This window comes from Schistocerca nitens, chromosome 4 (genome assembly GCF_023898315.1).
Source record: "Schistocerca nitens isolate TAMUIC-IGC-003100 chromosome 4, iqSchNite1.1, whole genome shotgun sequence".
Classification (NCBI taxonomy): domain Eukaryota; kingdom Metazoa; phylum Arthropoda; class Insecta; order Orthoptera; family Acrididae; genus Schistocerca; species Schistocerca nitens.
This window is the reverse complement of record NC_064617.1, coordinates 83,242,387-83,254,785: the sequence shown is the minus strand read 5'-3', so window position 1 is coordinate 83,254,785 and position 12,399 is coordinate 83,242,387. Positions and strand designations below refer to the sequence as shown.

Sequence of the window (12,399 nt, the reverse complement as noted above, 5' to 3'; positions counted from 1 at the left end):
TTCCAGTTTTGGTTACGCTTTCAGCCAAAACAAGAAGAAGAGAAGAGTCAAATATTTGATATTTGGTTAGGTTTTGGCTTCAGCTGCAACTTTACTGTTTGTGTCTTCAAGGGAAAGAGCTTATGTACTGTAGTGCTAAGATGTCAGGAAAATGAAAATGGTTAGTGCTGAATGAAAAGGTCAAAATCATCAGCATCTGCGAAAACAAAAAGCTTGGTGTTAGAGATATGGCCATGAGATTTGGTGTTGCAAAAACACAGATGAAAGACATAAAATGAAACAGAAATGACATTCTGAAACCATGGACTGGAAATATAAACTTATCAGTAAATGTGCTTTTCCCATGTTGACAATTTCACTTTTGAATGGTTCCACTATGCTCGCAGCAATAACTTGCCAGTTAGTGGACCTATGATCCACGAGAGAGCACTTGCAATCAGCAAGGAGTTACAACTTCATGATTTTAAGTATATGTAGGTTGGCTCAACAAATTTAGGAGTAGACACAACCTCTCTTTTCCAACTGCATGTTGTGAATCCAGCCCCATGAACAAAAATATCATGTCAAAAAACAAAGATGATGTGACTTACCAAACGAAAGCGCTGGCAGGTCGATAGACACACAAACAAACACAAACATACACACAAAATTCAAGCTTTTGCAACAAACTGTTGCCTCATCAGGAAAGAGGGAAGGAGAGGGAAAGACGAAAGGATGTGGGTTTTAAGGGAGAGGGTAAGGAGTCATTCCAATCCCGGGAACGGAAAGACTTACCTTAGGGGGAAAAAAGGACGGGTATACACTCGCACACACACACATATACATCCACACATATACAGACACAAGCAGACATATTTTTGGTCTTTAAATATGTCTGCTTGTGTCTGTATATGTGTGGATGGATATGTGTGTGTGTGCGAGTGTATACCCGTCCTTTTTTCCCCCTAAGGTAAGTCTTTCCACTCCCGGGATTGGAATGACTCCTTACCCTCTCCCTTAAAACCCACATCCTTTCGTATTTCCCTCTCCTTCCCTCTTTCCTGATGAGGCAACAGTTTGTTGCGAAAGCTTGAATTTTGTGTGTATGTTTGTGTTTGTTTGTGTGTCTATCGACCTGCCAGCACTTTCGTTTGGTAAGTCACATCATCTTTGCTTTTAGATATATTTTTCCCACGTGGAATGTTTCCCTCTATTATAAAAATATCATGTCAGATTGACAAAAAAGAGTAATGGGAATTTGTGAGGATTATGAAGAAAGAATCATGATGAGACTGGTCTTTTCTTCACAACTCATCCCAGTGTAACAATGGACTTGAAAGGTGAAGACTGTTCAGGAGGAAAAATTTCAAAAGAATGAACACATTGTTCTATTGTGTGTTAATATGATATGTGAATTGCAAAAGCCTTTAATTATTGCTAAGGCTGTGAAGCCTAGATGTTTTACAGGTATTGACTTGAGTAAACAAAATGTGGAATGGTTTGCTGATAAAGGATCTTGGATGATGACAGCAATAATGACTGAATGGTTGCTGGCACTTGATAGAACAATTGGAAAGACAAAGGCAGAAAGTGATTTTGTTCATGGATAATGCCAATTCCCACTGCAATGCAGCACTAAAAATGTAAAAATAATCTTTTTACTGCCAAATTCAAGTAAGTTATCATTGCCAACTGTTGGATCAGTGTATTATTCAGAATTCAAAACGTTTTACAGGCAAAAAGTGTTGAGACATATTTTATCTTAAATGGATAATGTTGAATCTGGATATGAACTCCGAAAACCTATCAGTGTATTGAAAGCAATTCTGTGGATATTTTCAGTCTTAAAATGTGTAACATCTAATACAACCGCTTCAAGGAGACATGGTTCATTTTCAATGACCATGCTTCAGCAATTCACAATACCACCCAAGAAAACAATCTCAAGGAATATGAGCATGAACTTCAGACTTTGATAGTAATTTTATGTTCCATAGGGACTGCAGCAAGGTATAAGTTAGCAAGTGACATATTTATAAGGAATGTCTACATCCACTACTGTATGATACTTTTATTTCTTTCAATTTCACTACAAATCTCTTTCAGCTAAATTGTCATTATCAAGTGATGTACATACTGTCTAAATGGACTGACATACATATGACATCATTGGTAATTGTATTTTGACTGCTGTCTTTTTTTTTAATAAAGGTAGTAATGAATTTATTATAACAGTAATTTGACAGTTTTGGAACTATAGTGGGGGATTAATATCACATAGCGGCGAGTCTGGCACTCCTTATAAATTCAGTGTGGAATTTGGTGGATCTGAGAGATATGACAACCTCAATGATGCACTGTTCACAGAAAGTACATCTTTTAGTGTAACTGAACTCATACAAAAGATCCACCAAGAAGGGTGTGGTGACAATGTCAAGAATGGACAACAGGATGAAGATGATGTAACTGAACCAGACTTTACTCCACTTTCAAGTAACTAGCAGTTGAAGAAATAAAAAAAAAAATTGAAACAATGCTTTTTAATGAAAAGTGGTGAACATGGACTCAGTTTAACATTAGCAGTTAAATACACATTGATAAGACAATTATAAATGACTCTCTGGTTCAAGATTAAACTAACCTTCCAGATGCATGAAAGAAATTTTAATGCTGTTTTATACTAGCATATGGGGGTTTGTTAACGTAGTACTGTACTTAAATAAAGATACATTGTCACTAATTTACTCATACAGTATACAAAAGAGTCCTTCTCTATCTACAGTGCATTGTATTTATGTACCAGGTAAAAGAGTCGGATGAGAAATGGAATGAATTCTACTTAACCCTATTGCATCATTATGAATATAGTTGTCCAGTCAGAGAAATCCAGAAGGTAGTTAAACACTGTCAAAATGGAAGTAATCCTAGACTAAAACTCCCAACAAATCTGATTAGGCTCAGGCAGCAAGTGTTGTTGTTGTTGTGGTCTTCAGTCCTGAGACTGGTTTGATGCAGCTCTCCATGCTACTCTATCCTGTGCAAGCTTCTTCATCTCCCATTACCTACTGCAACCTACATCCTTCTGAATCTGCTTAGGGTATGCATCTCTTGGTCTCCCCCTACGATTTTTACCCTCCACGCTGCCCTCCAATACTAAATTGGTGATCCCTTGATGCCTCAGAACATGTCCTACCAACCGATCCCTTCTTCTGGTCAAGTTGTGCCACAAACTCCTCTTCTCCCCAATCCCATTCAATACCTCCTCATTAGTTATGTGATCTACCCATCTAATCTTCAGCATTCTTCTGTAGCACCACATTTCGAAAGCTTCTATTCTCTTCTTGTCCAAACTATTTACCGTCCATGTTTCACTTCCATACATGGCTACACTCCATACAAATACTTTCAGAAATGACTTCCTGACACTTAAATCTATACTCGATGTTAACAAATTTCTCTTCTTCAGAAACACTTTCCTTGCCATTGCCAGTCTACATTTTATATCCTCTCTACTTCGACCATCATCAGTTATTTTGCTCCCCAAATAGCAAGTACATGATCTAAACCAGCTTTATAAAGCTACTACTATGCAGGTTTTCAAGGAAAAATACAATAGGGCCAAGCAAACTTTTAAAACTGAAATTGTCAATCTAAGGAAGCAGATTAACAGCAAAACAATAGAACAGTCTGACAACATAAGCAAAGCATCTTGGAAGCTGATTGACAAATACCGAAAAGGTCCCAACAAGATGAACATGGAACCACTCAGCATAAGACATGATGGTAACATTATAAAAAACCCAGATACTATATGTAATATTTTTAATAACTACTACATTTCTGGTGAACAATCAACGCATATTACAGATTCACAGATAGAGATCCTGTGCCATCTCCCCCAATGTACCGAATTTGAATATGTGGAAGTGAATGAGCAGGAGGTTTGCAGGGCAATATACATGCCAAAGAAAAAATTTTCATCGGGATGGGATGGCATACCCAGTGCTATTACTAAAGCATGCTTAAAAGAAATTTCTAAACCTCTTACTCACCTGATTAATTGTAGCATTAGATAAAATATGTATCCAACGGTTCTAAAAATGAGTGTAGTGAAACCAGTGTATAAAAAGGGAAGTAAGGAAGAAATCTCCAACTATAGACCAACATAATTAATTCCCACTTTTAGCAAGATATTCGAAAGCATTATCCTTTCTCAGCTAAGCGCCTTTTCCACAAAACATAAACTGCTTGTAGATTCACAGCATGGCTTCAGAAAAGAGCTAAGTACAACCACAGCAGTTACACAGTTCATCCATGAAGTTTACTGTCTGTTGGACCAAAAGATGCAGACTGCAGGTATATTTTTGGACCTGACAAGAGCATTTGATACGGTAAACCATATGGTACTTCTTAAAAAGCTAAAATCTTATAGTATTGGGGATCAAGCCATGAATCTTTTAACCACGTACCTGTTGAATAGTAAACAAAGCACTAAATTGTCATACAAACTAGATAATAAAATCATGAACTCCCAGTCCACCAGTGAACCTGTATTACAAGGTGTACCACAGGGCTCAATCCTTGGGCCCTTTCTCTTCCTTATATATATTAACGACATTGCACAACCCATTAACTCCCATGTTGTAAGCTATGCAGATGACACGTCAGTCTTATTCCATGGGAGCGAATCTAAAGAGCTAGAATTTCTTGCTACTAGTGGTGTAACAGAAGTAACAAAATACTTCAATGATCAGGGACTCAAGGTGAATGTCACCAAATCTCAACTACTGACATTTAAAACGGGCAGTTTGCATCACAACAATGTGAATAGTGTGTGTAATATCTCTGCAACAGAAAATGGTAACTGTACATTCCTGGCTGTATATGTTGATGAAAATTTGCGATAGACATACCACATTAATTTCGTATGCGGAAAAGTCAGTAGTGCCATATATCTCCTCAGCCAGCTCGCAAAGATAGTTCCTAGCCAAGCACTGAAATTAGTATATTATGGAACACTTTACCCCTTTCTCAATTACAGAATTGAACTATGGGGCTGTGCAGCTGATGTACATTTAAAAAGAATACTACTACTACAGAAAAGAGCAATAAGACTTATACATGGGATGGGACATAGAGATTCATGTCGTGAAGTGTTTGTGCAGCACGAATATCTGACAATATATTCTCTGTACATCTTCAAAATAGTTGTATTTTTTATAAGTCAACCAACAGAAGCTATCAAAGGCAGTGATGTACACGATCACTACACTAGAACAAAGTGTAACTATTTCCATAACAGAACAAGGTTAAAAATGACTGATAGACGTCCATATACCAGTGGTTTGATTTGGTATAACAAGCTACCAAACACTCTAAGAACATATACAGGAAATGTTTTTAAAACAAAATTAAAATATTTTCTAATAGAAAAATGTTTATATTCTTTCAATGAATTTTAAGATAGTGATTGTAACATGAGGCGTTAGCATATCAGTTGTAATTTGATAAATGTAAAAAATAGACATAAGGAGCAACAGCTACAGAATATAGTGTATTTTATAAGTATAAATATAACCATAGTATTAAGTCTGACGTTTGCAAAAGCCATCATTACGATGGCTCCACGCAAAGAAAATGTAAATAAATAAATAAATAAATGTATTGTACACTGTGTTTTTATCCTTGTTCGAACAGCATACACTCCAAAAAAGCAAACATGTTTTTTTACCCATAGATGTTCATTATTTACAAGTTCTATTGTAACTAATGCAGATAAATAATAGGACTGCAAAGGAAATGTACAGGTGATGGACTAGGGCCAAGCAAAACTTATAACAGCAATAAAACTTCACCTCTTGCCATGGCATATATATTACATATGAGAGGAAAGTCACTAATGTTAGTATGAAGACAGTGATTTTGCGCTAATCCATTAATTGAAAATAGTGACAACTTAAAAATTCTTTTATATTTATGATTTTTATCAGTTAGGCACAGCTTATTGCTACATACCGCTACTCAATTTCACTTGAAACTCTTCTCTAATGTGCCATCAGAAACATTACCCTGTTCCTTGCATGACAACTTCAGGTAACACCATGATGAATTTTACCATTTTACACAGTTTTTTCTCTGTGTATACAACTGTGCTGGCAGTCTGAAATTACTTTTCTGTTTCAGAAACATTATACTTGGTCTCAAAGGCTTTTTCAAGAAAACTTCTGGGAAATAATTATGGAACTCAGAACTCTGTACAGTGATAGCAGGGGGAGGTACCATATTTTTTACTCCAGCAGCAAATAACAGCAGTTTACTTTTCAGATTGTCCTGAACTGTTGCTTTAAAAAAATCCACGTGGCTATAGAATATCAGTTTTGTTATGTGACTAGAATGAGAATTTCTTGTTGAGTGTACAACATTATCAGCAATGAAAGTAACATTAAGTGTTAATGAAAGTAGCATGAAGTATGTGTCAGGGAAACATTATAGGAACACTGCTGCTCATTATGTATGTAAATAACTAGAATGGCAATGTCTGTAGGTTGGTAATAATTATCATGCATGTCACTGGTATTCAAAAAGAACTGATCACTTGAAAGAACAGGAAGATTGACATTAAAGTAGTATTTGCGGCAGTAATTGTGAGGGGACCCTAAGGTAAGTGCACCTACATGCACAACTAAATCAAAAGCTCCGTATTTTTATTGTGCTACAAGTCCTACATCAGGAATGCTCAATGGCATATATTTAGCATTTTGACATGACAATTCAAAGAAGGGTATGTCAGAGTAAATGTCTATTACTTAAGTGCTGGATGCTGGTGATGAAGATTTTGTCTATCTGGTGTGACAAAGTATTAAATTTGTACATTGTCTGACACATACCTGACTGGTCACTGTGGAAGAAGTCTCTGTAATATTTTCAGTGGTGGAGGCAGGTTCAGCTGGTTCCTGGAAAAAAAAACAACTAAATAACATTTGATGGTAATGATATTACAGTGAGCCAATAATGTAGATATTATAAAGTTTCACTGTTAATCTATGTGTTTACAAAAACTGTAAATATTCCTTTGAAGTATGAAGAAGTCCATATCAAAAGTAAAAATTGGAAGTTAACACGTTCTCTTTTTCTATCACAACCATGTGAGTTGTATACGTTATGATCCCATTAGCTCAGTCATTACTGAGAAGAGACAGAAGGTGTATGCATGTACCTATCTAGTCTTGCATCAGTATGGATCAATAAATAAACATCTGGTGCAACTATACATCCAAGATCATTTCATTACAACAATGCACAGTCATCCTGCAAATCATACTAAGGAAGTACATTGTTATAATCTGGAGATTTTGCACACAGTAAAGAGGAGTCCGGCAAATTTGTGTGAATAGCTAGACAAGTTTCAGGATAGCTGCATACTTAATGCAGTGACAACTCACTTTTACAGATATTCAACACTAATGAAAGACCATTTCTGATTTGCAGCTGTGGTGACTTTTTTAAAAAAAAAAAGAAAAAAATGATGACAACAAATGCATAACAAAAGACAGGGATCCAAAGCCAAAAACTGACTGATAGCAACGAAGAAAAATTTTGTAACTCTGTAAACTCAGATGATCTGAGATAAAAGTAAATGTTGCAGGCAAGAGGTGGAAATGCAAAGTTAAAGGCACCAATAAAATACTAGCACCAACCAAAATTATCAACAACAATAAAATTTCATGCCTTGAAACACGTATACGCACAATGTAAATAAGCACTTTCACTAACATGAATAAATACAAAGATAGAGACAATGAGAGAATACATTAATTGAAGATGGTAGCAACTTCTAACAAGTCTATGTTTACGATTCGTAACATTCGGCCAAGGCCTGGTCCTTACTCCTTTCCTCAACATGTCTTAGACCCCCTCTTTAATTTATCATCAAAAGCATTATCTTTAAGCAACTGTAGATGACACTATGATGAATTTTTATTTTTTGTCAAATTATATTAAAAAACACACAATGTCTGAAAAATAATGATGTCTCTCGGAACTGTGTGTATGGATAGTGAAGGACGAGACAATATTTTCTAATTCACAATGCAGCAGATAATTGCAGTGAGATGAATGCTAGCCTTTTTCATTTTTGATGTTGCCCTAGATTTTTACCTAAAAAGACATTAGCTTAGTTATGTGACTGAAATGAGAATTTCTTGTTAAGTGGAATCTGCTATGCAGTTCCATGTGTAGAGCCACATCAATAATCAGTAATCACTGGGAAATGTTATAGGAAAACTGCTGCTCATTATGTATGTAAGCATCTAGACAGGTACCTTCAATAGATGGGGTACGATTGATCACATATGGTGCGTTTTATTTACATAGCCCTGGTCACATGACAGAACTGTTGTAAAATGCAGGAAGATATGCACAAGATTAGTACTGGCTGCAGTGACTGACATGTGACCCTAATAAAAGTACAACAATGTGCACAACTGATCAAAGACATTCACATACTCTCTTGATGTGGCTATGCAAAGAGGTGTGATGGAACAAGCACATGACACTTATTGTGCACTTAAATCAACTTGCAACTTCTGTTGGTTCGTTCTAGTGGGAGGGATGAAGCTTATGTCCAGGTAGCCAACAGATAGCCAACTTCTGTTGCTATACTGTCAGTAAACAGTAGCATGAAGTTCTGGGCATTTATTGCTTCTATAATCGTCACTTCTCACTGTTAAGAGTAATGTTTTCAATTGTTGGAATGTTCTGTGTTTATGGTGAATGTTTTTAGTTGTATTAGTGATGTTTTAGTAACAGTGTTACATGTCTCAACCCACAGTTCACCTTAAAAGATAATGTCCAAGAACACATTCCCTGGCTTCAAAAGTACTTACGGTTACAAGGAGAATTCCATTCTGTGAATAAGGCTGTGAATTTTTGCGCTTGGGAGAGAGTGCTTCAAATTGGTGTGCAATAGTGAGGATACAATTTTACATCTTTTAAGTGAGTTGGAAAGAACAAGGTGTACTTAACATTCATAGACCTACAGCACTGAAAATTGGAAAGGAGAAGGTACGTGAAAATGATGAAGTAACAACAGGTCATTATTCCCTGGAAACAATGCAAGAAAGGTAGTTACAATAGAAGTGTAACCAAGATCAACTAATTGAAGCAGCTTGCAATATGTAGATTTGTGCACTGTTACCATATTATCAACACAAGGGATATCCTACTTTAAACAAACTCCAGTTCAGCCTGAAAGAAGAAGTTATTTAATGGGTGTAGATTGCTCCCTTGAAACTGTCTACATGAGCTTGGTTTCCAGCACAAACATTTTTCACCTCCAATGTTTATCACAGAGAGAAGTGAAAAATTGGCCTGGAGATGCCAGTATCTGCATGCCATGAAGAGCATTTCATTCAGAGACATTGTGTGGTTTTGTCATTCAGAGACGTTGTGTGGCCAGATGAGACAAATTAAAAATCCCACAGAACCTGGTTGAAAACCTGACTATGCTGAAAGGGCATAGCATAATCAGCATCCTATGAAATTCAAATTGATTGAACTTTAAGGCCAAGTGGAAAGCAACACGGCAATAAATGTCAGTAAGGTGTAAATGTTGACAAAAGAAGCTATTAACCCACAGGACTTGTCTCAGGTTGTGAGTCATACCAAGGAAACAGTTGCAGAAACATTGATTCCTGATTCATGGAGGAATTCTGGAAGAATGGTTCAAACAGATGGTCATTTCAGTCAGCTCCAGTTCCAGGTTCAAGAAAGAGGGCAGAAATAATTCTTTCATTGGAGTCATACTGCTTATTCTATAATCATGAGTATTTATAAAATATTAATAATTACTATTAAAAACAGTCTTGATCACAATTTATTTAACAAGGTGACCGGTTTCAACCACTACTGTGGTCATCTTCAGACCATTGAGTAGGAACCTCTTTCCTTGAAGAAAGGTTGCAAAGTATTTTAATCACACAATAGTGGAGAGGTCACACACAATAGTGGAGAAGTCAAATGTCAGATTACAGTTCACTGGAATGAATTTACAGTTTTGAAACATCTAACTTACAATGCATTCAGGTGCCCCTTTCTAACAACACATTTTTCATTAACTTCATCTGTAGATAGTAAATGACTATAAATTAAGTATGTCCTAGTACTGGATAGTGTAGCCAAAGATATTGGTCTATCAGGAACATACCTGTTTGTTTGCCAAGGTAAAAGTCTCTGCAATATTTTCTGTGGTCACAGGTTCAGTTGGTTCCTGGGGAAAACAAACCAACAAAAAGGAAATAGGATGATAATGTCATTACAGTGAGCCAATAATTATATCTGATTACTGTAAAAACAATACAATAGTGAAATTTAACTGTTATTCTGTATGTCTAAAAATGTGTAAACCTTCCTTGACAGCATAAACAACTAAACAAAATGTAAATATTAAAAGTTAATTTTTGTGTTTCAACATAACTGTCATCAAGGAGTGTGACTGAATGAAATTTAAGATGTTTATTTGACACCATAAATGGTTGTCAAGCCACAGTCACTAAAACAATGAAATTTTTAAAAGGTTACATAACTAGTTTCAACACACTGAGTCGCCATTGTAATCGCAACCTGGAAAACTGCATTAATAATTGCAACCAAACTTATTTCAAATATCACAAAAATTTCACTAAAACCAGTAAACTGAAGCAAAGGCAGCAGAAAAGGGTTACAAGACGTCATGACAAATTTTGGTTGATCCGTCATTTCACACCTAAATGCAGTGAAGACAAAAACTGCATCGGGATGAAAGATATTATATACTCTTGCATTGCGTCCTGCAGTGATACAACGATCACTTTGCAAACAAAGGCTCACAGTCATAATCTTATACCATACACCTAGCCAAAACAAGAACACAGCATGCATGCAATTGTGCTGTGTTCCAGCTTTATTGCATACTGTGTTCTAGTTTGGGGCTTGCTGCACATTATAAGATTATGACTCTAAGCCTTTGTTTGCAAAATGATCATTGCATCATTGCAGGACATAATGCTAGAGTATATAATATCTTTCATGCCAATGCAGTTTTTGTCTACACTGCATTAAGGTGTGAAATGACTGATCAACCAAAAACTGTCATGACATCTTGTGACCATTTTCTGCTGCCTTTGCTACAGTTTACTGTTTTTGGTGTATTTTTTGTGATATTTGAAAGAAGTGTGGTTGCAATTATTAATGCAGTTTTCCAAGTTGTGATTATATTTGAAAATGACAACTCAGTGCATCGAAACCAGTTATGTACTCTTTTAAAAATTTCATTGTTTTAGTGACAGTGGCTTGATGCTATTTGTGGTGTCAAATAAGCATTTTAAAAGTTAATTACTTCCCCTTCAGTATGAATCAATGTAATATCTTGTGTAGTTAAACATCCAAGAACATTTTATTAAAATGCAGAGTGCACGTCCAAATCGTACTGTGTGTAATAGTCCACACTTGTCAGTGTCAAGTTGTCTTTGTGACAGAAGTGGGAGCTCCAGATGGCCCAGCATTTAGGGGAGAAAAATTACATTTTCGACAAAAGTGAGATGAGGCATTAACCTATCGTACATTACAGGCAATGGTTGGTGCAGCACAAAGAGTACAGGATGGTAATTCGAGGATTGTAGGATCGAGTCCTTATGCAGAAATAATTTTTATTTCCTATTTTTATGTTACTTACACTGCAAATAAACCTTAATAATGTTCAACATATAGTTTTTATTAATATTAATTAATTTATTAATATATTAGTATTTATTAATATTTTTTCCAGATTAATATTCATTAATTTTAATAAAAGGCATGGAAAGGAAAGTCGAAGGAAAATTTGAAACTGCAAATAAATTTCCAAGAAAGGATTGTAATTAAAGCATACAGATAAAAAATTTGGCACTCATAACTAATGAGGAGGTATTGAATAGGACTGGGGAGAAGAGAAGTTTGTGGCACAACTTGACTAGAAGAAGGGATCGGTTGGTAAGACATGTTTTGAGGCATCAAGGGATCACAAATTTAGCATTGGAGGGCAGTGTGGAGGGTAAAAATCGTAGAGGTAGACCAAGAGATGAATACACTAAGGAGATTCAGAAGGATGTAGGCTGCAGTATGTACTGGGAGATGAAGAAGATTGCACAGGATAGAGTAGCATGGAGAGCTGCATCAAACCAGTCTCAGGACTGAAGACCACAACAACAACAACAACAACAACAATGTATTTAAGACGCCGAGAAAATTACTGATTTCAGTGGTTTTATGGTGTATATCACCCAAGCACAGGTAGATCGTCAACTGTAAAGTAACAATAGTATCTACTTTTATACTTGAAGTTATTGTATGTGGATTTATAATCCATTCTTGGAAATTATTTTACAATCCCAAATTTTACTTTGC

General features: G+C 35.9%; 1 protein-coding gene across 6 annotated transcripts in view; it reads right to left on the bottom strand.

Moving 5' to 3' along the window:
* The window catches only part of LOC126251840 (pericentriolar material 1 protein-like), a 781,694-nt gene that overhangs the window by 56,149 nt on the left and 713,146 nt on the right, over positions 1-12,399 (bottom strand). For all 6 annotated transcript variants that reach the window (XM_049952507.1, XM_049952508.1, XM_049952506.1 and 3 more), the window contains 2 exons: positions 10,184-10,246; positions 6,867-6,932 (listed from right to left, as the gene is read on the bottom strand). In XM_049952507.1, the coding sequence (XP_049808464.1) occupies positions 6,867-6,932; positions 10,184-10,246 (129 nt within the window). The remainder of the gene's footprint in view (positions 1-6,866; positions 6,933-10,183; positions 10,247-12,399) is intronic.